The sequence below is a fragment of the Gavia stellata genome, chromosome 1 (assembly GCF_030936135.1).
Source record: "Gavia stellata isolate bGavSte3 chromosome 1, bGavSte3.hap2, whole genome shotgun sequence".
Taxonomy (NCBI): Eukaryota; Metazoa; Chordata; class Aves; order Gaviiformes; family Gaviidae; genus Gavia; species Gavia stellata.
In genome coordinates this window covers 14843143-14870838 of record NC_082594.1, presented here as the reverse complement: position 1 = coordinate 14870838, position 27696 = coordinate 14843143, and the positions used below count along the sequence as shown (strand labels likewise).

Genomic DNA, 27696 nt, shown 5'->3' with positions numbered 1-27696 from the left:
GAAAGACAGTAAAAGAAGGCTATTTCTATGTCATATGCAGCACCATTACCCTATCTGATAGATGGAGGCACTGAAAGCAAGACTGCATAAGGCCACACGCTGGACTGGTGATTAGGCAGACCCTCGTGGGTCCCTGCTTCATGCCCATTATTCCAGATGCCATTCCTTCAGACCAGGAGATGCTAACCAGAGCTGGAAGGAATGCAGCTCCTCACAGTTCCCTGTCCCCACAAAAGCTGCAACTTTTTTCTTCCAAGGGGGCATAATTTTAAAAAATAAAGTTTTATATTAAAAGGAGAGAAGAAAACCCTAATTTCATTAAAAAGAAAAAAAAAAAAAGCAACACAACCTTATTTTGATCCATTTAATGCAGGCCCCTAAAGAATGCCCAGTTACTCCAGCTGCAGCAGCTAGTGCTCTGTGTCTGTTTCAAGTCAGTCTTCATGAAAATGAGGAACACACCACACCCAAACATGCTTGCTTACTTAACAGTCACTTGCTAAACTTTAGTACAAGCATCTTTAAAAAAAAGACAACAAACAAAACCAGGACAGAACAATTAAGGTTTGCACAATTAAACTGTAATGTTTCTTAATGGGAACAGTCTACATTTGAATAATTTTAATATAGGGTTTTTGCATGTAAAATGTTTCCATTAATTTTCAGGTGCTGCAGAATTTCTCTTTCACAAAATCATATAAATTCCCACAAAGATTAATTCCCACTAAGATTTCAATCTAGCTTCATCACAGCTCAATCTCAAGAATCAATATATTGAAGAGACAGAAAATAGAGATCTTCTTTGCTTGCATACAAGTTCTAGAGGAAGCCCCGACAGGTTTTCTCCAAGAGAAATGGGAAAAAATCCGTCTTGAAAGATACAAAACACTGGAATAGATGATAACAATGCTTTTGGAAAATATCCACCCATCTTGTTTCCACACACAGTGGAAAAGTAAATAAGTCAATAATTCATTGGGAGGATAAAGAAAAAAAAAATAAAAATGCTTTCAGCCTGAACCAGTTATTTGTTATTAAGGTATTCATAAAGCAAAAATTGGTGTTTAACCCTAGGAGTCTATTTTTATCCAAAGACTGACTGCAGAATGCCCCTGACATGACCGTAACATCATTTTGCCTCCAGCATGCCGTAAGAACTTGCACTTGCAACACAAGCTTTGCATGGTTCAGAGTTTGTTGGCTGGCTGGATTTCCATTCCAGCACACCCTCCTCTCCGTTTTCTCCATGAAAAGCTGCTTTAAGGAGTTGTAGATTCCATTTCAAAAGCCCAGCAGCACTTAACGTATTGGCTTCTCTATCCTCTATTTAACACAAGTGGGAACATTTCCATGAAGTTATACTTTTCACAAAAACATGGGGAATCTTAGCAAGATTAAAACCAAACCAGTTCTGTAACCAGCTGCAATACCGAAATCATCAATTCTTTTCAAAACAGAATTGAAATTCTTTGTAGGGCAAAAAAGTTTCAGTTAGTCTAGGCAATATTTGTTGTTTACAATGAGCAATATGAACCAAACTGACAGAGCACAAACATGGTAGTCTGGATTTTGGACGTTGCTTTCCAAATGCAGTATTTTTTCCTTTCATGAGCATGTAAAAATGCTTAATTGCAATGGATGGTCCTTTCAGAGCTCAATGTATATTGATTGCAATCCTGTTTCATCTCCAGTTGAACACGTAAGTAAATATGAATCAATGAACAGCCTATGATCTTTGAATTACTCAAGAGACTGCATGAGAGGCCAAGTAAAACACCTTCTTCCCAAAACATTCATGTTTACTTCCTTGACATAAGCAAGCAAAGCACATTAAAATATTGACTGCAAGAGGAGAAAAAAACATAGCACTAAATAGGTTATTTTTTAAAATTGTTTTTAATTCTTTTATTTAAAATTACGGCATCGAATAAGCAGACGGTTTTACAGATATCTTTGGGTCTAACGTGCAGGACAATACATAGTTTCTCCAAAGGAGTCATTCTGTTTTGTTAACTGTTTCTGAATTTAAGGACCCCCAATCTACACATTGTCAAGAGAGACCATAATGACTCCTGCTGACTGTTGTAATAGCTCACCTATTAAGGACTGTGATTCTCTGGCTCCCTAAACATACAATGTATCGTAACATCTCTTATCAAGCCAATTATTCACAAAGACAGGCTTGCTAAATCCTTTTACAAGCACCTTTCACTTCAAAGCAATACTCCTAGGATCCACCCTGCACAGACAAGAACCCAGAACAGATATAACTGAAGCTACCTCAATGCAAGTTGGCTACGCTTATTACTTCGCAGCCAAAGAGCTAATAAGTTTAACTTTGATATCATGCCCTTAAGCTAAATGTAGAAGTTAATCTTGTGTGTTCTGCTGTCAATTTTCATAATGGCTGGATGAGAAAATAAAAAAAGGTCACTGTGGAATATTAATTATAAACTGGGTAAAAACTGTGCTCAAAATTAGTGTGGGAAGCAGTAATCATAAATAATATGGATGAGAGAACTAATATGAAGTTTGACATAGACTCATTGAGCATTATTTTCCTATTGGTTTTGGAGGACATGAAGATACATACACAGTTACTAAGAAAAAGAGCACACAACTAAGTCAAACAACAGTGCCAGTTTCTCAGTAATGACACTCAGGTTGCCTTTTTTTTTTTCCCCTTCCTCCTCCTATTTCTAACATGAAAAAATAAACTTCTCTTCCCTTAAAGAAAAACAAAATCCAATGATAACCTTCAGAAGTTCTCCCTTAGCAGCAAAATTTAGTAAAGTTTTCAGCTTAAGAATTCTTCCTGAACTGAATTTTCCAGTGGCTAAGAGATTATACAGCTGCTAACTTTACTAGTTGGTGTATAGCTTCCCAAAATACACCTAACAAAGTGATTTTAAAATTTATGCTTTTGTGCTACTGGGTGAAAAAACAGAACATGATTCTGGGCGTGAATAATGGTCAGATACTGTTTTTCATCATCTCCCCACAGATAAGCAAAGCAGCAGGGCTTGAGAGAATTTTGGCTTCTTAAGACTTACGGGTTGAAGCTCTGACGACTTTCAAGTGTATGTGTAAATGATTATTGCAAGAAAAATTGAGTACATTTACTGCAATAGTCTAAAACAGTACAGTTACCTGAATCACTATCATCTGCAGGACTGCAGCAGGGCTTGGTAGAACTCTTCCTGATAAAACTTATCACTGACACAAGTTATTTTAAAATTAAATGCAGAAGGCTATGCAACACAGACAACATTCAAGGTAACAAAAGATAACCTGAAAAATACAAGATACAGCTTTTTTCTCTCAGTAAGAACTGTACAGTAACAGAATGATATACCTAGAATTAACTGGAAATAATGCATAGAATGAAGATTGCTGTAGCAAGCTTAGAGACACTAGAGATACAGTATATAGTCTGCATTAAAAAGTGATAGACAGAAAATTATTTATTACCTGGCCTTTAAAAAACAGCATTTGATAATTTAATTAAGCATTGCAGGAAACTGTATGTACAACTGACAGAACATTTTTGTAATATAATTTTGTATTTACGTTGAAATTTAACTTTGCTAAATACTTCCATCCTTTGCAGAACACGTTTTCACAACGTTGCAGGGTCACTCTTTTTGCTAGGATTTTTTTGATTTTAAAAGATAAACACAAGAGCAGAGCTATTAAGTCTCTAATAGTACAAGATTCTGACATCTTCAAAAAAAATTCCTAGGGGTACACCTAAAGGTCATAATGAGGAAATATTTTACTAGATATCATTCATCATCTTCTCCTGGGTGTTCACTCCCAAAGGTATGGAGAAAGTCTGACATATTTTCTAAGTATGGAATTACTAAAATAAGTTTTTCCCCGCAAGGCTTAATTTATGTAATTCTTCCTCAGGACTGTATCTTGAAAAGCAGAACAAGTCCCAGGAATGAATTCTGAAGCGGGAAGGGGATGGGGGGGAAGTCTAACCTTTTGCTGAAAGCAGGAAGAAATATGGATAATTACTAACAGTGCACATTGCACTGTCATGATTAGTATCTCCTAAACTGTCAGGGTTTGGGGAACCTCTGGTATCCAAGACCATTCTTCTTTCTCCCCTTTGTCTGGAACCCTGAAGACTGAACCCACTTGACGTTATCTATCTGGTCAGTTTAGAAGCCCCAAAGATTATCCTTTCTTCTTGAACCCCTCCCACACCACCTTTTCAAACACTTCTCCATTTTCAAATGCTAGCACTGAGTTTCACTCTGACTTCTGGGAAAGATCGCATTAGTCCAAAACCTCTGCAACACACAAAGGGGACAAAATTAGTGTTCTGTGCTGTGGTCATCTTACTTTCCAAAAACCTACCTGCTTGGACAACAGCTATTCACAGTAACCATTTTTACTGCCCTCATTTGAATGCGTATTTTACAGAGAGTAGTCTGCCCCTTCTATGGCATTCAGTTTAATAAAAAAATTCATCAGAATTGTGAATTGTAAATAGGAAGATCCCTCAGACAACACAGACTAACAACTCCAGAATCACTTCTCCCTTCATGTTATACTTTCAAATATTTGCAGATAGCTACCAAGACACTCTCAAGCTTTATTAAGCCACTGTGGGGCAGGGCAGAAGATGCATTTTGTCTGTGGGTTATTATTTTTCTAGGGAGGGTCATAATATTTTACAATCAAAACAAATCTTCATTTAAGGATCAAGGTAGGGCAGTAGTACAGCTGTAGGGAGGGTAGTAGATGACTCTTCTCTTAAAGCTTCAGTTCTGCTAAGTACTGAACTCAGCAAAGTGCATATTCCAGCTGAGTGAGAGTATTCATCTTGAAAGAAACACAAGAGGATGTGGGCTTTAAGCCAGTGAAATATTCAACGATCTGGAATCTCACAGGATAGACCTACGAAACTGTTTTTGCAACTGCCAATGCACAAGGACAGCAATAAATACGGTTGCAGCTTCTTATAACAGACTCAAACTTAAGTAGATTTTCTGTAGTATCCCTATTAACATTTCTCTTTCCTGCCAAATAATTCCTTTCTGAATCTCAAAGGAGCCTTACTATTTATCAGAGCTATCAAAAATCTGGAGATCAGATTGGAAAAAGGGTGTTAACACTGAGTAACGATTTTACGGCTGATATTGATGTTTAGAATCAGCTTTCATTTCTTCCTTTCTTGAAAGGAAGCAGAAGGATGTCACAACCTTAAATGTCACGGTGGTGAGAAGATAGAGGAAAATGAAATTTAGGAAGCATGCAATAATGCACATGGGAAAAAAATAATCTTCATTCCATCCACATAGTGATGGGATTTACATTAGTTTTAATACTCTGGAAAGATCTTGGAATCACTGTAGACAGTTCTTTCACAATGTCAACTCAACAATCAGCAACAGTCAAAAATATTAAGGCTTATTAGAGAAAGAAAGCACAAAACAGAAAATATCATTATTTGATGCATTCATGCCTTGAATATTCCATGAAGTTTCTCGCAATCCATCCCAGAAAGGGCACAGTTACCATGAAGAAGGCACAAAGAAGGTTGACAAAAGACAACAAGAGGGACAGATTATTTAAAAGCAGAAACTAACTAGACTACAACTTTTCAGAGCAGCTGGGGAACAAAACCTGCAAGGAAGAAGAAAGAAAAGAAAGGTCTGTAAAAAAAAAAAAATCTAAACCCACATGAACAGGACAGGCAATGCATATAGGCAACAGTTACTATGTCTCATAGAACAGAAATTTGCCATCATCAGAGAAAATAACCAAGCAGCAGGCATACAACAAAGGAAGAACTTTTGTTCCTGCACTGCACACTTAAGTCACAAAATTCCCCGCTCGCTGTTACAGACTGCTGTGGAGGCTAACGGGATACCTGGATTCAAACCCAGGTTAGATAAAGCCATTTCTGAAAAGAAGTTATTTGAGGACACTTGGCAGAACCTTAGCAGAAGGCTACCTCAATTTAGAGGTTCTCCTTGTCTGACATGTTTTAGAAACTAAGTACTTTTGTGTGAGTCACCACCTGGTCAGTTTTATTCTGGACGTCTGAAGGCACAGTGCATGGCTCTGCTGAGACGGCAGAGATGCTGACACATCTCTAAAGTAAAGTAGCCTCACAAAATCTGAAATGTGTATTTCGTAATAATAGGACTTAATTACTGACTGCATTAATTTGTTCCATGGGGAAACAATCAGATTTTACGGAAGTGTTGTGCCTTATCACTTTAAGGTTTTTTGCTTGTTTGGTTGGTTAAAAAAAAAAAAAAAAGAGCAAAAAAACCTTTTCATGTACTTGACATCCTTTTAGAAGCAGGAACCAGCTTTTGGAGAGACCAAATTTCATAGTAGCTCTGGATCTCTCTAATAGTAAAAACACTATAAATCCCTTCTCCTAAATTTTTCAGAGGCACAAATACAATCCCTACATTGGAATGAGTAAGGAGTTAATGGAGTATCAGACTTCATATTTAAAGAGCCAACATACTTTTAAAGAAGTTTAACAAAACAGCGTAGCAAAATTTCTACTGGACAGTATGACATACTGCAGTATCACAAGTTCTACTGCACTGATAATAAGCATTATCTGAATAATCTATTCAGCTTCAGAAAAAAAATGCTGAACTATGCTATTTTATTAAAAAAGTACTAATCATCTGTTTTAAGATCCCCCTCCTATACTAAAAAAATGCCTTTTTCAGAAATACCCAAATCAAACAAATTCAAACAACACTTTAAAAACAGTATTTTTTTATAGATGATAATCTTTATTTTAAACAAAAGCCATATATAGAAACCGAGATGGAAGTGAAATTCCCTGTAATACTTAATTGCCTCTTAAATTACTCAACACCTGCATATATACAATAAAAGACAGGACATACAAAATTACTATCTATATAGACAAAGATGGGCAGAAGTGAAAGAAAATAAATACCCCAAAACCACAGGCTTTATTTTACTGTGGGACAACTGAGACAAGAAGAAGGCAAGAACTGAGCATTCAACTGGTCTAATTTTTATATCTGCCAAGAATCCAGACGTGGGATTTGATATGCAGAAACTCCCAACTTCCACTGGTACAGAACCTCATAGTCCCTGTCCCTATTCATTGCACTGAGACCCTCCCACATACCCCACAAAGGGGGAAGGAAAAAAAAAAGAAAAAAAAAAAAATCAAGATTTGAATCACTTAATATGTTTAAAAAAATAATAAAAAAACAACCCAAACAAAAACAAACAAAAAAACCATTAAGCCACTCAAACGTCATCCTCCAACCCACTAGTGTTTACTAGTAAGAGTAACACTGTTGTCTTGTATTTCATTTTATTTCTATGAGTAGATCATTGTTTAAGTGCCATTTTAATTTACAAAGGGACAAGAAAAGTGTTTGTCAAAGTATCGTGAAATTCCTTTGGGTACATTAAATGTTCAAGAAAATATTGCAAGATTGATGCTTAATCCAGCAATACAGTACTCAGTGCTTCATAATGAATCCTCAAGACACGAGACAAAAGCAGGCATGAAAGTGTATTTTTATCGTAAAATAGTCTTAAGGTCTCAAGGTGTGCTGAAAACTGTAGCTTCTCACAGAAGACAAATCGAAGAGGCTCAGGAGTGCCAATGACAACAGAAATTGTGACAGTTAGCATAATGCTTATTTTACTGACAAATTATTTGGAAACTGTCAGAAAGCTGGTGGAGAAAAAGATGTGATTTGCAATGTTATTTTTGTAAATTTAAGATGATTACCACTCCCAGGGAGATTTGGGATATGTTGCATTAAGAGACAAGAGTAAAAGAACTGAATCAACAACACAAAGAATTACATCATTGCTGTGCTGTGGCAACGTAAATAAAATAAGAATAATCACATTTTTAACCTGCTGTATTTCAACTTAATAGGGAAGGCACTAAACAGGAAAAGCAGTATTATGTACAGTTATCAATACTGTACAAGAATATAAAAATCAGAAGTTCTTCAGCTTCTATGGAACCAAAGGAAGTGAGTGGATCCTGTGAATTCTTGTGGGTTAAATTTCCAGAGACCAATTTGTCTCTTGGCGTACAGGGGAAAAAGAATGGGGAAACTGTACCTGTTACAAAACTTTTATTTTTTCACTTCCCAATGAAACCTGACCAAAGAAATGCTAAACAAATTACTTAAACATGGCCTTACCATTTTCATCTTCAATCCTGCAATCTAGGGATAAACAAAAGGTGGTAAGATTTAGATGAACATCATCTCAGTTCCCTTCTCCACAGGCAAATGGATTGTGTCATACAGGCCTGGGTGCAGATGATGGCATTTTCAACAAGCTATGCAACAGAAGTTACAGCTTAAAGTGCAAACTCAAAAATCCTGCCTAAGTGTATTGGGAAATCTCTCAGCATACAAAGAAGATTTGGCTATGTAAACAGGAAATGTACTGCTGTGTGTACACCCCTCTTTATAAAATGAAATATTTTGGATTTCTCATTTAACCTTAGGCTCCCAAATAGCATGGAGATGCAGCAGCTCTAAGCTCACACAGCAAAAAGCCAACCATGCCAATTGTATTTGTGAGAAAACTTCTTTAACTCTATTGCCAAGCCTTACATTCATGCCTACAAGAATTTGCTTGGAGGCACACTTCTGTGTTTTTAAATCAGTGTATCCGTCTATTTTCCGATTAAACCAGTCATGGTAGTAGATGAGAAAACAATGTATATAGAAGAACTGTAAGAATTTTAAGATGTTTGAAGTACTTCAGACAATCTATATCTCAACAGGCTAACAAAGCTAAGCTTGTAACTCCACTTTCCTAACATTAAGGATCTTTCAAAAATGTTGGTTTTGCTATCTTCACATATCTGTAGCATAGCAGCTTGAAATGAACATATTTATTTAGTGTCTGTATATATGGAAATAAAGGTAGTATTACCATCTTCAACTGTTTGGTTTTGTTTCAATGCATATTTACACATACATGTATAAACACTAAAATAAGCCATCCAGTCTAGTATTGTAAACTAAGAAGGTGAAAAGAAGAAAAAAAAAAAAACAACACACCAACCCCCACCACCACCAAAACCACACACCAAGAATACCCCCCCAAGATGGTTATTACAGCATAATACCTCCATTTCAAATCATAATGATGACACCAAAGTAAGGACAGTACCAGTAGGAACCATCTGAGGCCTCACTTAAAAGCATTTAAAAACATGACAAACATTAAACCATAAAATGTCTTAAGGATGTATTCTTCCCAGATTTCAAAGTTCCACATACACATGTACATTCAAGTAATGTAAACTTGAAGACTTGAAAGTAGACTGAAAACGTTTCTTTTTTAAGATGAGAAGGAACCAATGGGATCAATAAGCCCAGCTACCACTGAACAGGAGTTTCAGGACTTAATACTTCAAGTCCAACAGGTATAAGTGAACAGGACTGCATCCTGGGAAAAAAAAAAATCCAAACAATTGAAGACTCTTCAGCAATGAAAAGTCCATCACAGTCTTAAGGAAGTATCTTACTAACTTTACAGTTTCACATTTCTAATCTTAGTTTGTATAGCTTCTGCGAACACTTGGATCTTCACATGCCTTGGTCTGTTAGAGAAACTTTCCATCAAGATTCTTTTCTGTGATATAAATAAATCTTTAAGTTTCTCTTCAGATTAAGCAATTGCAAAAAACACATGCTTTGTGGTGTTTGTGGTTTCCAATGAGCTTGAGCATTTTCATATGCTCTTCGTATGTTCAAAAGGTCTTCTCTGACCCTTCACAATTTTTCAGCATTCTCCTGAAAACAAGCAGCAGGACCAGAATCAACATTCATAAATGCAACAAATACAGCCAATATCCATAAACCCCTTCAACTTATACTTGCAGAGATCATACATTTCTGGCATCTGTCAGTCTGAAAGCCCATGTTCAGCTTATAAAATATACTCATCTTCCTCCTCCACCAACCAGCTGCTTTTCGTGGTCAGTATTAACTGGCCTGTGGGCATGCCACATTCGCTATTTCTTGCCTTGTTGAAAATTTCCCCAAATAGATTATGCAAGGACAAGAAAGAGTGACATTTGCTGTGATTCTAACAATTTTATTTTCAACTCTCAAAAAAGAAAAGCAAGTTTTCCAATACAGAAGTCTCGCCATGCTTTTTAAAAACAACAAGCAGCAGCAAGAGAATTCCCTCTAAAAACTAGTGCCGTTGTCAAGGAGAAACTATGTTGGGATGCTGAAGTGCATTCACTTCCTTGCTATTTCAGTTGCACTGAATTACATCAACAAATTTACGAAATTAAGGTAACATAGCCTAATATCTGTACAATATACCCAGTTAGTAATTCCTAGATGGAGATTTAGGAGTCAAAAACCATCTCTTCAGGCATTCATGATGCTTACAAAACCGCACTATTCACTATTTTTTCCTAGTTTTACCAACAGGCTTGGACAATAATGTGCTGAAACTGGGGGGGGGGGGGGGCAGCAGCAGGGGGGAAGTAGTACTAGCCATATTACATTTCAGTAAAAGTATGTGCACGTGGTTAATAAAAAATGAATATTCCCAAAGATCATTTTAACCCCACATAGTTTGTTGTGGCTTAAACCAAGTCCTGTTTAACCAGATCTGTTACCAATGGAAGGTAGCAATTCTTTTCCTCAGGTCTGTTTTGAACTATTGGTCCTCTGCCTGCTCTCCACAGTCTGGCTCCTCAAAGCACAACTCAGATGGAGAATCCAACACATAACATACTGCAAAATGCCAATCCTCAACTCTTGAAGGCACTGACTGACAACTATTAATAAGTCTTTTATGTAACATGTACCACTGGACAAGATTCACAAAAGCATCTCTGGGTACACTGAACAAACTAAAATCTTTATAATAAGCTAACTATAAATTTTATTAAGCTGGCATTACATCATTTTTCCTTGTCTATGCTAAAACAGACTCTTTATAGAAGTATGCAAGTTAGTACAGCTTATATTAGAAGGCAAAATATTTGACAATACTTTATGAATGAAGGCATGTATTTTTGCACATGCATGTTGGTTTTAGCTGTAGCAGTCTCTCAAATGTTCTCAGAATTTATGCCTTTCCCCAGAATAAGGAGATCTTACCTCTCCTACAGTAAAGTTCAAGTCTTACTTATTTCAAAGTTTCCCAGAAGGTACACTCCACAGCCCTCTAGCTTCCCTTTATGTAGGCTAACTAGTAATTCGCAAGAGGGACAAGGAAGCATATTTCAATTTTTTCTTCAAGTATCAGTATACAGCTTGTTTTAACGGCAGTGGTAGTGGCAGTACTAGACATGAAAAGGTTCAAGAAGGGAACACTTTTTTTACTAGATAACCTCAGGCTTGGAGCAATTTTTTTCAAAGCAGCAAGTTCCAGCTGCATGCTTCTTGCAACTTGTAAGTCATTTTCACCTTAGAGGGAAAATACCTCCCCTCCACAATATTCATGGCTTTAAAATAACAGTTTATACAAATAGTACACCCCAAGGAAGCAGAGTTCTTGGGTTGTCCCTCCCTCCTCTCCTCTTCATCATTCATAAGCAAAAGGTTGAAGGCAAATAAGATAGGACAGAAGAGGGTGAGAAGGTGCAAAGAATGGACATAAAGTGAAATGTAAACTCTCTGAATGGGGCAGTCGCAACATTCCTAAGGCCTTGACTGCACTGGTAGTCTATGAAGGCTTTTGAACACCAACACACACCACCACAACATTGTAAATCTGTCTGTTCTTCATTTAAATATGACCTGCACTTTTAAGAAATGCAGCTTTTAATAACTGACTTGCACATGTTTACACTGACATTTGTCCACCTCTTGAAATGAACTGAACTATTCCAGCAGAAAAAAAATGTTAAAATTCAGCCAGTTATCCCTTCTTGTGCACTTCCAATTAGCAATCAAAGAACTTAGTTGATTCGAAAATGTCTTTACTGTGAAACCCTACCCTTTGTATTGCTCGTTCTACCAAGAATTTCTGCTCTTTTTACATGGCAGTGAGACAGGGGCAAGGGTGAGGACTTGGGGAGGAATCACAAAATGATAAGGGTTGGAAGGGACCTCTGGAGATCATCTAGTCCAGCCCCCCTGCCAGAGCAGGTTCACCTAAAGCAGATCGCACAGGAATGTGTCCAGGCGAGTTTTGAATATCTCCAGAGAAGGAGACTCCACAACCTCTCTGGGCAGCCTGTTCCAGTGCTCTGCCACACTCTAAGTAAAGAAGTTCCTCCTCATGTTTAGATGGAACTTCCTGTGACCAAGTTTGTGCCCGTTACCTCTTGTCCTGTCACTGGGGACCACTGAAAAAAGACTGGCCCCATCCTCCTGACACTCACCCCTTCAGTATTTAGAAGCATTGATAAGATTTCCCCCTCAGCCTTCTCTTCTCCAGACTCAAAAGACCCAAGTCCCTCAGCCTTTCCTCATAAGAAAGATGTTCCAGTCCCCTAATCATCTTTGTAGCCCTTTGCTGTACCCTCTCCAGCAGCTCCCTGTCCTTCTTGAACCGGGGAGCCCAGAACTGGACACAGTCCTCCAGATGTGGCCTCAGCAGGGCAGAGTAGAGGGGGAGGATAACTTCCCTCGACCTGCTTGCCACACTCTTCTGGATGCACCCCAGGATGCCATTGGCCTTCTTGGCCCCAAGGGCACACTGCTGGCTCATGGTCACCCTGTTGTCCACCAGGACTCCCAGGTCCCTTTCCACAGAGCTGCTCTCCAGCAGCTCAGCCCCTAACCTGTACTGATGCGTGGGGTTATTCCTCCCCAGGTGCAGTACCCTACACTTGCCTTTGTTGAATTTCATAAGGTTCCTCTCTGCCCAACTCTCCAGCCTGTCCAGGTCACGCTGAATGGCAGCACAGCCTTCCCGTGTGTCAACCACTCCTCCCAGTTTTGTGTCACCAGCAAACTTGCTGAGGGCACATTCTATCCCTTCATCCAGGTCACTGATGAATATATTGAACAGGACTGGACCCAGTACTGACCCCTGGGGAACACCACTTGTTACAAATCTCAAGGAAGAGTGAAGACTATTTTTATATTTGGTAATTTTCTAGAAGCAACCAGGTTCTTACCCTGGTATTTTCTGCAGAAAGGAGGACAAGGTTATTATAAAAAATTATATCCTTAATAGAAAAGTAAACAGGTCAGTTGAGTGCCCACCTCGTCTAAGATTTACAATAGAGTTACAAGCCTTAGCAGCTTTTAAATAATTCATTCTCCTGTTCCTCTCCTTTCCTAAATTCACTTCTCCCCATCAACAACAACAAAACAATTCTCAAACTGTCATCAAATGCCTGGATGGCAGCTGCTTGATGGAAGAGGAACCAAAAAGTGTCTCTTCTGAAGACAGAAGTACGGGAAGTACTTGGAGAAGAGCTGTACTGGGTTTACATGGCAAGGTTTTGGTAGCAGGGGAGGAGGGCTGCAGGGGTGGCTTCTGCGAGAAGACATCAGGAGCTGACTCCACATCAGACACAGATGGTTCCAGCTGGCTCCAAGTCAGACCTGCTGCTGGCCAAAGCTGAGCCCATCATAGAAACTGGTGATGCCTCTGTGATAACATATTTAAGAAAGGTTAAAAAACACTGTGCAACTGCTGGGAGAGAGGAATGAGAAAATAGGAAAGAAAGAGCCCTGAAGACACCAAGGTCAGAGGAGGAGAGGAGGTGCTCTAGGCACTGAAGCAGAGATTCCCCTGAAGCTTGTGGAGAAGATTGTGGGAAAGCTGTCCACCTGCAGCCTGTGGAGAACTGTGCTGGAGCAAATATCCACACTGTAGCCCATGGAGGACCCCATGCCACAGCACATGGATGTGCCCTGAAGGAAGCTGGAGCCTGTGAAGAGCCCAAGCAGGAACAGGCTCCTGGCAGGAACTGCGGCCTATGGAGAGGAGCACATGCAGGAGCATGTTTTCTGGCAGGAGCTGTGGCATGTTGGAGAACCCACACTGGAGCAGTCTTTTCCTGAAGGACTGTACCCTGTAGAAAGGACACATGCTGGATCATTTAATGAAGGACTGTACCCCACGCTGGAGCAGGGGAAGAGTGTGAAGAGGAAGGAGTGGCAGAGATGAAGTGTTATGGACTGACCACAACCCCCATTCCCCATCCCCTGGCACTGCTTAGGGGGAGGAGGTAGAAGAGTCAGGAGTGAAGTTGAGCCTGGAAAGATGGGCGGGGTGGGGGGGGAAGGTGTTTTTAGTTGTATTTTTAGTTCTCATTACTCTACTGTGTTATTAATGGAGAAATTATTTAATTTATTGCCAAAGTCTAGTCTGTTTTGCCCATGACAGTAAATGAAAGTGATTTCCCTGTTTTTATCTCAACTCACAAGCTTTTCCTTTCATTTTCTCCCCCTGTCCTGCTGAGGAGAAGCAGTCAGAGAGCGGCTGGGTGGGCACCTGGCAGCCAGCCAGGGCCAAGCCACCACAAGAGCACAGCTCAGAAGTCATACCTCCTTAGTTTCCAAAGAATAAGACTATTACAGAAGACAAGACAAATGTGACTTAGCTGTCACTGGAAGCTTGTACATTAACCTTGGCTAAAGTTTGATGTGTGTTTGATTAAGCTGTCACTGCCGTCAAACAATAATTTAATCTCCTGTCCCTGTTCTTCCTCCTACCCACCAACTTCCACAATCACTTCCATTCTCAGGTTCCCCTGTACTCTGTCAGGATGAGCACTTTCACAGCTGCATAACAAACCAAATCGGGAAACTGGGACACGTGGAAAAATATTCAGCAATATTAGCAGTTAGTTTAGCTCCCTGATCTGGTAGAGCACACAGCTGAGCAAATAGCAATGCTAATACCACTGACAGGACAGAAAGGGGTGGAAACAAGGTCTGAGAGTGGGAAGAAAGGAAGGGGCAGGCTCTGGAGGTTTTCTGTTTGTTTGTTTAGCAGTAGAGCTGGCTTGAAACTACACAGCAAAATGCAGCTTCAGACAGATGCTTTCCAGCAACCTCCTTTGGTCAGAAATTCTGGGAGAACTACCGGACAGCTCAACCGCTCTTCACAGGAGAGGGCGGAGATGAAGGTGCTAGAATAGGAGATACAAGAATTCAAAATTACTGCACAATTAGTGTGACATCCAGTAGAGAACACCTATGACCACAGTTCTGAAGTAGAGGGGGGAAAAAAGCAAATTCACATCCCATTTCACCTGATAACACCATGAGCCTTCCCTCCTACATGGGTTTTTTTAGTAAGGGACTGGCCTAGACTGTGGTAAGTTTCATGAATATGTAACTTGACAAAAACCTGTCTGACAAAATAACCTAAGTAATCATATGCTCATTCAGTTTAAAATTAAAAAGAAGAATAAGAGAAAGAAAGAAGCCTGTAACAAGAGTTCCACATTTCAGAAAAGCAAGATCTGAGTAATTAAGGGAACCTGAATTTAGATGTGACTGTATACAGAGAATTTGCAAAGGTACAACATGAGTTACCTTTAATTTGCACCTTAGTTGCAAGAAGAACAATGTTGCAAGAAGTGGCAAGAAACACAATGAAAGCAGGGTTAACTGAAGAAATGATATGGAGATGAAAGCAGAGGATCGTGGACTGGGCAGGGGGTGAGAGGGGGTGGTATCAGTATTCAACTATACCTGCATATTGATGTATTTTAAGAAGTTAATATAACCAGGTTTGTTACCAGAAACTAGTGGAACTCCAACAGCACAAGAGCTAAGTCAGCAACCAGTGTGGTGCTGTGGCACTCCTGCAGCCACAGGTAAAGCCTACGCATTCTCACCAGACACTGGCTAGTTTCAGCCTAATTCAGGATATTTTCACAAATACATTAATACTTAGAAAACTATCATTCTGTGCAGTCAAAGACAAACTAAAGTAGAATTTAGAAAGTAAGGAGAGACAGCTTTTTGATCTATAAAAGCCAAAAGGGAACACAGAACAAAGGCGGCCAATGCGCAGCAAAGATGACACAGTAACAGCCTAAAGATTAAAGTATGATCCAAACTAAAATTAATATTCAACCTCAATTTTCAACAGTGCTATCAGTGTGAAAACAGCAGGAGAAATTAATATGAATGAGTACCTCAAAAATGCAAAATTATCACACTATTACACAAATAAGAAAAAGAAGCTCATAAACTCAAACAGGGGTTAGGACAGATACAATTTAGCACTAAAACTCAAACACATGAAAACACAAGACTTGGTACCCAAGATTAAGTTGATTGAATCAAGGAGTCTGCTCTCATAACATAGCAAATATATGCCTATATTTAAGAAACAAAGATAATGATCCAACACGAATGCTCCAAGCAATTATTTAGAACACTGTTTGATGGAAAGAGCCATTAAAAGCTTAGAAATTGATAGAAAATAGGGTAAAAGACAACACAATTTTATCAAAGGTAAACTGCATCAGGTTAGTGGATCTCTCTCTTACACAAGGAGACAGATTTGTTTTTTAAAAAAACAAACCCACAAAACCACAACAGAACTTATCAACTAGTCACTAATAAAGCACATGATACCAAGCTACAATGGCAGTTTAATAATTACGGTGGAGAGGATGAGGACTTATACAGAAGCTATATAGATAAGAAGCAACTAGGAAAAGGCTTTGCTGCAAACACCCAAAAAGAGGAATGTCATTGTTCAATATTATTCAAGGACTGATGTCGAGACCAATCTGATTTAACAATTCCACCCTGACTTTGGAAGGGCTTGTCTGCTACCACAGAGCAGGAAGGAATTACTGACGCAGAACACTGGACTCTCATCTATGAAAAGGAGGGAAAGAGAGGAAAAAGAAAAAATGCAGGGAGGGGGAGAGAAGGGGAGAGAGAAAAAATACGTTTGAGGTGTCCTCACGTACAGGAAACCAAAGGAAGAAAGGAATAAAAGCACAAAAGGCAGAGAATAATTAAAATAAGGGGCTTATTTGTCCTTGGAATTCTACAGGATCAAATCATAGAATACCAGGTTGGAAGGGACCTCAAGGATCATCCGGTCCCACTTTTCTTGGCAAAATCACAAACTGATTCTTCTTGTTGTTACTTGTTTTATTTTTCATTATGTTTATTTGACTTAAAGGCTCTTTACAGAAGAAAAATAATCCTATTGGTGATACCTACTTTCATTTATGTACTATCTTTCAGTGAACAGACGAGTACCTTTGCAAACAGACACTACAATGCACATCTGACATGCAAGCCTCTCTTCTTTAAGCAACCTGCAAAATATCAAGTAATATTAGTAGCAGAACCAACTACATGACTTAGGCATTGCAGCACCTTGTATCCTGCTTTTCAGGAAGATAAGACTTCTGAAGACATACAGAATTTACATATTATTTTCCCATGCCTGAATTATACTAAGTAAAACACCAGCGCAACAACAACATGTTGTTTAAGTGAAATACAAGTTTGCATAATTCAGGACAGGGAAGCAATTTAAGTTGATAACTTCCAACTGATCTGAAAAATTATACTGTAACATAGCCCAGAGTTCATAACGTGCGGTGAAATATATTATCTTTCTAATGAAAGTTATTTGCACTCCACAAAGTGCCAATGGGAGGTTAGATTACTGCTCAACAGTACTTCAGTCTCATATTAACATGGAAGAAGGTCAAGATATTTTTCTTCAGTTTAGTGTTTACTTCATTACCACTGCTTATAAGATCCCGAGACTTGTTCACCTTTTATTGTACACTTGAGGAATCCATAGCACCACATTGTCAAAAGAAGACTGTAAACATTGGTATCATTTAATGATTGATGTTCTCACAGAATACAATGAGCAAAGATCAAACCTGTGAACATTATTATACTACTCTTGTTCCCCCTACTTTTACTTCTAATCTCCTGAACACTTAAAAGCGAATTCAAAAAAGCTTAGAAAAGAGCTACTAAAATGACCAAGAAACCAGAGAAGCTCTTAGAAGAGAGGATGAGAACAGCTTGTTCAGTCTAGCAAAAGGATGTGATTATTCCCCAAGCAAATCCAAGTAAACAACAGTGCAGAACTGTTGAGTGAAAGGAAAATGAGCATAAACAAGTTTGAATTTCCAGATTAAATTTATTTGTAATGAGTTACTCAACATTCAGAATAACAAGGTTCTAGAACGACCTTCTAGCAGAAATAGTAAGGATAAAATCTTTTTAAAATGGAGTTTGACAAGTAGGGATTACATGATGTAACACTAGCAGGAGATTGGATTTAACAAAGGAAATCCATGATACCCAATTCTCCTACATTTCAAGTTTATTTGTAATTACAGCTTTGAAACTATAGGAAAAAATAGAAAGTAAAAGACATAGCACTGATTTACATATCATTCAGTAGAAAAAAAGGACTGTACTGTCCTCTGTATTTTTCACAGAGGATGACTACGAAGTTACTATTACAGGAAACTGCAAATTGCTGTAGCACTTCTGCCCACGAAAACTCAAGAGATCTGTACAAGTTCAGCGACCACAGCATCATATTTTCCACTGTAGTAAAGACAATATTAATGAAGCAGCTGGTCACTTATTAATAGAATTCATTTATCTTATTCATAGCAAATGAAGCACGTAGTAGACAACATGCCAACTGGCCCATTAAGAAACAGATTAAATTTGACCTTTTCAGAAATCAGTTTAAAAGTTTGAAACTCCAAATTTAAAAAAAAATCGCATAACATTTTCTTAAAGCAGAGACATCATTTCATACAGCTTTGAAGCTCAAACCCACTCCTTTGGTAACCTGACAAAATCCAATTGCAAAATTTCTCTAAAGAATACCTGTTTCAATATTAAGGCACAAGAACACCCATGCTGACTCATTCAAGAACTTTATTAACACAGTAGTCATTACTGACAGTATGGGAATTCACTTCCAGGGATTCTTGGTTCAAAATGAAACATCATGTGACAGACAGAAAACACTGAGCTCTGTAACAGTCCACTACGTACTAGTATTTATTTTCTCCATATATATTTGGCTAAAGATAATATGATACAGACTGCAGCTGCTTTAAACACTAGAGGAAGCAATTAAGCTCCTTCTCTGGCCAAGAACCAGCTTATTATTGGTATCTTTGCATGAAAGGCTGAACACTGTTGGAATTGGTTTTGAAAGTTACATCCATAATCCATAGATAACTCAGACATCAGCACAAATTGAGCAGGACAGTACAAATACCTATCAGAAGTAACAGAACAGCAAGGGAGCAGATGACTTCAAGACATTAATGGCAATTACTAAGTTTCAACATCCTTTTAGAGGGAAACTTCTTTTTTTTTTTCAATTGGTAAGGGAATCATGTATTTAGAGACTAAGAAATGTAACCTGTTGTAATGCCCTGCCTCTCACCCAACCCTAACATGAAAGGCAAGTTATGCATTTTTGTATTATGTGACTAAAACAACTAAAAGCAATCCATTTTCAAAGGCAATGTGAGTAATTTCTGAAATTCTCACTAGTAAGCTATACTTCTATAATTCCATGTTCACCATCAAAGCATCACATACAGTGTATGAAGAATCAGTTGTTTTACTTAGAATCTAAATTAATAAAAGAGAATGATTGCTATCAAACTTCAGCGGTTAATATTCAAATGAACTCAGTCCTGCTCCAGTTAGAATCTGGAGAAGACGTTGTAAAGATACAATCTCATGAAAATATGTGAAGCCAAGATATCTGGGAAAATGCGTCTCTCTGGAAAGACACAAAGAGGGTTTTTTACATGAAAAAAATTCCCAAGGGAGATAACAAGATCATAGGTTCTTAAGCTGTAATTTTATCCTTATTTTTTTCCAGCCAGCTAACCCCCAAAATTTCAGTACACGTAGGCAGGTTCATCACTGCATTTTTATAATGAGGTTTATGAGAGAAGAAAATCATCCCTGAAAAACTGTACGTCAAAACAGTTTCAAGACAGTCCTTTCTGTGTGGAATTTCTGTAAAACCCTGGTAAAAAATACCCCTTCACACTCTCTGCAAAAGATGGTATTCCATCTTGTGCCTGTTTCTCTGTTTCTCCTTGTGTTAAGTAGTAAAATAAAACTACTCATGATTGCTACTAAATTACAAATTCATAAATATACCTGTTAAATCTTATTTATATTATACCACTGCTCTGCATTACTATTTGCATCATATTACAACACTTTAAAAGGTATAGCACTACTTGAAACAGCTGCAAATCCACTGAACTTTCAGCCACCTTTGAATACATGCACTTGTTGCTAAAATAGGACTTAAGATGGAGAGAAGGCCTCAAAAATCAGAGGGAAAAACTGAAGGCTTCTGCACAGCAATGAGCCGTGAGATCGCCTATACAAGATGCATGTTACTTTTTTGGGTTGTTTAATACAATATTCATTAACTTTGGCATAACAGTAGGCCTATTACGGAAATTAAAATCAGACAAGTATTTCTATAATGAAATTTCCTGTATGATCTATATGACAACGGCCTAGACTAGGTTGCTTTTTCACAAAGCAAAAGAAATTACAAAGTACACTACTGGCAAAAAGTACAGGAAAAACAGACTTAATGTTTTAACCGAAAACAAACTGGAATCAACAAGAAGGAAAAATTTCAATTCTGCTTCAGGAGTCCAGCTACAGCTGGACCTCACTATGTGAAGTATTTAAGCATATGCACTTTAAACATGCATCTGAAACATCTATTAAATTAGGTGCCTGAAGAATTTATGAAATCAACAGGTACCTAATAATCAAAAAGGTCAGTTGTAACAAGAGATCATTTTTTCTAAAAAGGTTTGGGTTTTTTCCTAATTCATAAGTTAACAACAAAGAAACCCTCCTTCAGATGCACCAAAGAAAACTATATGCTCCTACTTAATTATGCCTACACACACCATTAAACCTCTGTCAAAAGATAACTTTTTAATGTAATAGGAATACCTACTGTATGCATAAACTATAGTTTTGCATAGAGATAGTAATGTATTTAGTACCTCAGTTGATTTGAAAAAGAAAATGTAGTCTCTCATCGCAAATACTAATTGTAGGACAAGGCTGAAGCAGGCAGAAATGGCCATACAAATGTGATGCTAACACCTAACTAGACTGGACCATATAATCTGTGCTCTTCTGAGGTACTCGCAGTCTCTTACATATTTAGAAACAGAAAGAAACAGTGCAAAAAATTTTAGGAAAAGGCTGCTGAGGATTTTACATCAATCCTAGCATTATCAGCTCTCACTGCATTCACAGTAGTCAACTGCTGCTTCATGGAGCACAGTATTACAGCTCTGCATACTACTTTGGAAAGCAGTACTCTTCAGAATGAACATAGTAAAACCACATTAAAATGAAGTCTGACCTTATCTTGGGACCACTCCAACAATTAAAATGCAAATGTTTGCATACTATGTTAAGCGTCTACCTTCAATTTATGTGGAATCTCTCATCAGGTATTTATAAACATTGCATTTTTACAGTAAATTCTTAGATACTGAATTGTGCAGAAATTAGTAATTCGTAACTTTTGTAATAGAGAAGTTTAATTCCACCTGAAAAACTGTGCACACACTGTAGTTTCATATAATATCTTACATTTAGGTTACTTTAAAAGATTATAGTATTTTCTAACTGCCTTAAGTCAGCTTCACTGTCTCTTCTCTAAACATGGTCAGGAAGGACATGTTCCAAAACTCATTTCCACTGAAGCTCTGCAGCACAGTCTGGATTTTTCCTCCAACAGAACTGATCCTCCAAAATGATATGTAAATGAAAAATCTTAGATAACCTAAAGAGATAAAACATGGTAAATAATGTCTGTTGTTCTCCGGCGCTTGGAGGTTATTACATATTCAAAGATCAAATCCTAAGAGTTCATCACTGAAATCAACTACTTACTCCAGTGTTTGATTAGATTTTCAGAGACAATTAAAAAAAAAAAAAAAAAGCCTTGCACCAGGTATTTTATACTCCACTGATTTTAAAGCTGAGTAGGAGTAGCTAGTGTGCTTTAACTAGTCAAAAGTTCTCTACTCTAGGAAACATACAATAGTGCTACTTGCCATAACACGTACACTGTCCTTACAGCATCTACACCAGAGTCTGTATGGTATAAAGCCAGGATTTCTACTTTATTAAGAAAAATCCAGACATTTCCCCAGTTGTCTTAACCCAGGAACTAAGGCAGTATTCTGTGGAAGGCATGATCACGAAACTAAGAGATTTGAAATGAACAAAAGGAGAAATATTTCTTACTGCACCAGACCAGACCTTATTTTCCTAAGGCTAAAAGACACTGTAGCACACAGCATTTTAAAGTTGCACATAGAATACAATAAGCATTGTGTCAAACACAGTAACATTTGAACTAAAAAGTTCTAAATATCAGGAGAACTTGCAAGTTAAGTAGCCATTACTTGAGATCAAAATATTGCTTCTCCTTGAAGAGGAAGAGAATTGTTAAACATGTAGATATAGGGTGTAACTCTAGTAAGGACTCACAAGTATTCTTCACAAAAATGATGGGATTACTCGCTTCAGAATCAAGGTCTAAATTACTTCTCAAGAACTATATTCCTTCTACAGCAGTCTGTCTTTGACAACTTAAGAAGAAAGTTGTATTTGTTCATATTTGACCTGGAACAAAAAGCAATCAATTTCCAGTGCTAGTCCAGGCCAAAAAAGTACCCATGTGGTATCCTAACCTGTCATTACTATTTGTGCACACCATCTTACAGGGCCAGGTTTCTAACAGTAAGTTTTTATTAAACTTACATTTGTACTACTTAAAACAAGCTCAAACTTCCTGTTTTATGGAGAAAGCTTTTTAGCAAAGAGAAAAACTTAAAGTACAACTAAAACCCAAACTTTTTTGCTCTGGAAAGAAAAATGTACCATTGAGTTTATATATATATACACACACACATTTTCTGTATATTCTATCACCTCACATTCTGTGGGCATGGATACATGAATTTAATACAAATTCACATAAGATGCTAGATTTGTATCCAGCTACTCACTAAAACAGAGATGTGTCCAGAAATATATGCACCCATATGAAAAAAGTCTCAAAAAGACAGTAGCCAGTTTATATAAATGCAATGCTGTAAATAAACTATATACAGTCAATGCATGAACAGGTACAGTTAACATTCTGTCCTACTGTTGCCAAACAAAATCTTCACAATTTGACCTCCTATCCCAGGTAAAGAGACAAACTTTGGGTTTAGACTCTGGGTTAGCATCAGTTCGGTTTCTTATGAGCTAAGGAGCTCATAGTAACACCTGTTCCCTGTTCACATAAAGAGCAATACTGCTACCCTCACCCTAAAAAAACTAGCACACCATGTCAACGCGGCAGATATTTTTAAGGATTAAAAAGATTCCTTTCCTTGAACATCTCACGTTGCAGCACGAGAAGCTGTAAGTTACTTCCCTGCTCTACCTGAAGGAAAGCTCTGGGCAACAGGTAAGAGAGCTCCAAAATGACTTAAAGACAAGAAGTAGGTGGCAAGGAGTTACAGGAGAGGAGAGCAAGCCGAGTCTAGTAATGCTCATGGCAATTCCTAGTTTTCACTTTACACTCTTCAAAGCGTGAGGGCCGTTTTCATGCCCCGGGAAGCTGTCAGTGCTCAACTCACAGACCTTTAAAAGCATGAAACTGTTCATCCTTATCTCTGCTTTCATAATCTTCCAAAACGCATAAAAGCTAAACTACTACATAAAGACAGGAAGAGGGGGAAATATAAACTCTCTCCATATAAATTCATTTCAGTGCCTTGCTTTGCCCATTTATTACGGACATCTCCGTTATCTAAAGATACCTAATTAACAGCCGACGCCGCAGAACCAGGCCCCCCGGCAGCACTACGCACCCGGTCCGTACAGCGACCTACACCGCGACGTTCAGCCCCCAGCCCCGAAGCCGGGCTCTTCCCCCCATCCCCAGGCCGGCCCACCTCGGCCGGCCCGCTCCCCCCCGGCAGCGGCGGCGCCCCCGCGCTGCCCGATGACCCCGCCGGGGAGGGCGCGGCAGGGCCCCGCACCGCCCCCGCTCCCCCGGGAAACCCACCCAGCCCGGCCGCAGGCGAGGCGAAGCGGCGGGGAGGGAGCGGGGGAGAAAGTTTACGAGGCGCTTCCCAGCGGCTGCCGGCAGGGGAGCCCGCTCCCGGCGCCCATTCAAACAAAAGAAGCCCCTTCCCCTGCCCGCCGCCCCCGGCTCCCCCTCGCCCCGGCCCCGCCGCCCGACTCACTCCGCAGGGCCCCGATGAGGAGGCTGCCGTCCTTAATCAGCTCCTTGATGAACTTGTTCGTTCTCTCCAGCTCGATCTCGTGACACTTCAGGCGCTCCCTGAAATCCGGGCTGTCCAAGTAGGAGTCGCTGAACTCCAGCGTGGGCAGCCCCATGGCAGCAGCAGCGGCGGCGGCGGCCGCAGCCCCACGGCCAGCGGCGAAGGAGCGGGCGGCTGAGGGAGGGCCGCGCCGAGAGACAGCGCCGAGGGCAGAGGGGAAAGTGGGGGAGAGGAGAGGCGAGGCACGACTGCCACCCCGCTCCGCCTCCCCAGAGAGGTTCCCGACTCGCTGCACCGGCCTCCTCAGCGCCCGCCGCGCCGGCGGCGAGGCAGACGGCCCTTGGCGGCGGAGGCGGCGCGCTCCAGTCGCTGTCACCCAGCTACATGCTGCCCGCGGGGCACCGCGGCTCCCAGCGCCTCCGCCGCTTCCGGCAGCGCTCCCTCTTCCTCTCTCCCCGGCCCTAACTTCTCTCTGAACCTCCCCCGGCCCGGCCGAGGAAGCCCTCCTCCCGGCACGGGATACTCACACACCGGGAGTGCGGCCCCGGCCAGTGCCCGCCCCTCATTTGCCACCGCCCCCTCCGCGCTCTGCCCTCCAGCGGCGGTGCGGGCGGGCGCGCTGCGGCCTCGCCTCGGCCTGGCCTGGCTCGGGGTGGGGGGAAGAGGCGCGGAGGGCCCGCACGGCCTTCTGAGTGCAGGCGCTCCTCTCCTCCTTTACCTGCGGCTTTGGGAGGCCCAGAGGAAGCCAGGGAAGGGTAAGGAGGATCCACCTCAGGGGCAGGGAGGCTTAGGAGTATTTAAAACCGTGCACATGGAGGAGGCCGGTTTATGTCAGAGGCAGGTGTGGAGGAGAGCAGCCGACCTTTGCTGGGGGAAGGGAGCTGGCAGCCAGGCTTCTCCTGCCGCAGCTGGAGGAGCAGTGGGAACTTGGACCTGAAGCAGCCAGCCAGCCCAGAGTGCCTGCTGTGCCAGGGGATCTTCCATGACACCCCAGCACGGCCCTGGTCGGCCTGACTGGTGTGCGTGTGCGGGCCTGTGGCAGGGCAGTGCTCCAAGGGAGGTGGATAGTGAGAGGAGAGAGCATAAATGAGAGGGAGGTGGAGATCAAGGAAATAAGAAATATAGGAACATCCATGTTCTGCCATGGCACTTGGTTGCTATGAGGGCAGATACAGCTGAGCAAAATCTATCCTAAAGAGCGGCATCAAGAAACTGCAAGCCTGGTTAGCACAGCCAAAGTTGTGTTTTTCCAAGTATGTGAGTGGGTTCATCTCAGTAAACAGAAGCATTTTGGATGATTCTTATCTGTTTATCTGGAGCAGTTTTTCCAGACATAACCGTGTCAGTATGCAAGTATGTATACAACTGTGCGTACTGGGTTTGAGGAGAGCTGTCTGTAAACACACCTTCAAGACAGCAATAACTCCGTTGGAAACAATCACCAAGACTGGCCATAAAGTTAATTATACTTCAGGACAGCCCACCGCTTGCCAAAAAACAGCTTTCAAGAAGATGGCGATGCTTCTGTGTTAGCTGCGCACACACTCCTGCACATCATTCACAGTCTCCATGTTTACACAGTTTAATGCAAAAGTGGGGGAAGGCTCAAAGCTGTTGCATGTTGTAGTTGCTTCATGCAATTTGTGCTCTTCACACTTCTTAACCGTTCGTCAAAACTTGCTTTTTTGTTTTCATAATAGATTTTTGTGAGTGTCAGAAATGCAGAAAAGGTAAAGATAATTTTCTGGCTGAGACTTCCTGCCCACAGGACAATCTCTGAGCTAGCTGTCGATGTTGATATTAATAGAACCATTGAAGACTCTCTTAATTCACAGTGATCGCAAAGCTCTGCTCATCAACATGTTGCCGGAGACAAATTCTTTTTCTAATAATAGGAAGAATAAGACTGGAAAGGACTGTTGGGTTAACAAGTTTATTTCCTTGCTTTTTCTGGCAGTAGCATGTAATCTCACTTGTAAACTAGTAAACCTCATTTAAAATCCAGTTGAACTACTGGAAGGATGTTCCAAATAGAGTTTTTCTGATTATTAAAAACTTAATTTTCAGCCTAAATATATTAATAGAGTCATTTTAGGAACACTTGTTCTTGCTTCAGCATCATCTGTAGCTGGAAAGATTCTTTGTCTTCTACCATGTTTATTCTTTGATGTAGTTCTAGAATGCAATAATGTCATCTCTAAGCCTTCCATATGAGAGTTAAATAAATCAGCTTTCTGTCATTAAAATATTAATTTCCTTCCTCATTCTCATAGTTCTTGTCTAGATCTCTTTACGTTTGATTTCATCTTACTTGATCATGGTTTACTGAAATTGTAAGCAAGACCTCATTCAGCGACGTTAATGACTACCCTACTGCAGTAGAAACACCTTTGATGAAGATTGTATTTGTCTATTTCATGGCCGAATTATTTCTGTGGCTTCAGTAAGTTACTTAGATCTTATTTTTCCTCTGTTTTCAACCAGCAGATTACAAAGTTAGAGCAGAAATTTTCGTTAGTCCCAAAACCATGTACTTAGCATTTTAGTTCAGAGCAATTATTCTGGTAATCAAGATAACTCATTTCTTACTAAATAATGTTCTCATCTTCAGAAGTTCCATAACCACATTGCTGCTTTTGGTATCAGGATCATGAATGGAAATATTGATGAGACGAATACTAATAGTGTACTCAGCAACATTTACTAAGAACTTCCCTCCGCCTGACATCCTCCCTTCAAGTAACTTACTATTATCCATTTAACTGGTTCCGTATGTTTCTCAGAATAATCCACATCTTAGCTGAACTGAGAATTTCCTAGCATACGGTGTATCAAATACCGTGTAAAAATCCTACTAGTTCACATGTACTGCTATTCCCTTTTCTCAGAAAAGCTTTTATTTTTAAGGAAATAGATTTGTTAAGAATGATCTTTGTTTTATAAAGTGATAATGTGATCAGATGTACACCCAACCCTACATTATCTTCCAGTGGCAGAGAAAAGGTTTATGGTTAACCTGTGAGCTTAATGACCACTTATGGCTGCATCTGGAGGAGGATCTGGTAAATAAGTGATTTGGCACACCGACAGAGAGGTTAACTGACAAAAAAAATCTTGATGATAAATCTTAGTATGTGGTTTTTGTTGGAGTTAGGTGGAACCCTCTAATTTGTTGCTTTCTAAAGAAAACAAGATATTTGGAGGTATATTTGGGAAGTGCAAAAGGTCCAAGCTTTATACAAGGCAGGAAATAATCGTATTTGTCTCTTTTTTTGTGTGTTGTTTTTTTTTTTTTTCTTTTCCCTGAGAATATTCTAGTACAGGGCCCTAGTAGAAACACTAGGTTTCAGGACTTCAGAAGATGGGAGAAACTGGGGAGAAGCCTAGGTGTACAAAAAGCCTCTTTCTTGAAAACTAACAGTATA

The 27696-nt window shown here is 39.8% G+C and overlaps 1 protein-coding gene across 1 annotated transcript in view; it reads right to left on the bottom strand.

Annotated features, from left to right (window-relative positions):
• Positions 1–24386, bottom strand: part of ARHGAP42 (Rho GTPase activating protein 42) — a 166374-nt gene extending 141988 nt beyond the window's left edge. The window contains exon 1 of the mRNA XM_059816233.1: positions 24233–24386. Coding sequence (XP_059672216.1) covers positions 24233–24386 — 154 coding nt within the window. The remainder of the gene's footprint in view (positions 1–24232) is intronic.
• Between the last annotated feature and the right edge of the window lie 3310 nt (positions 24387–27696).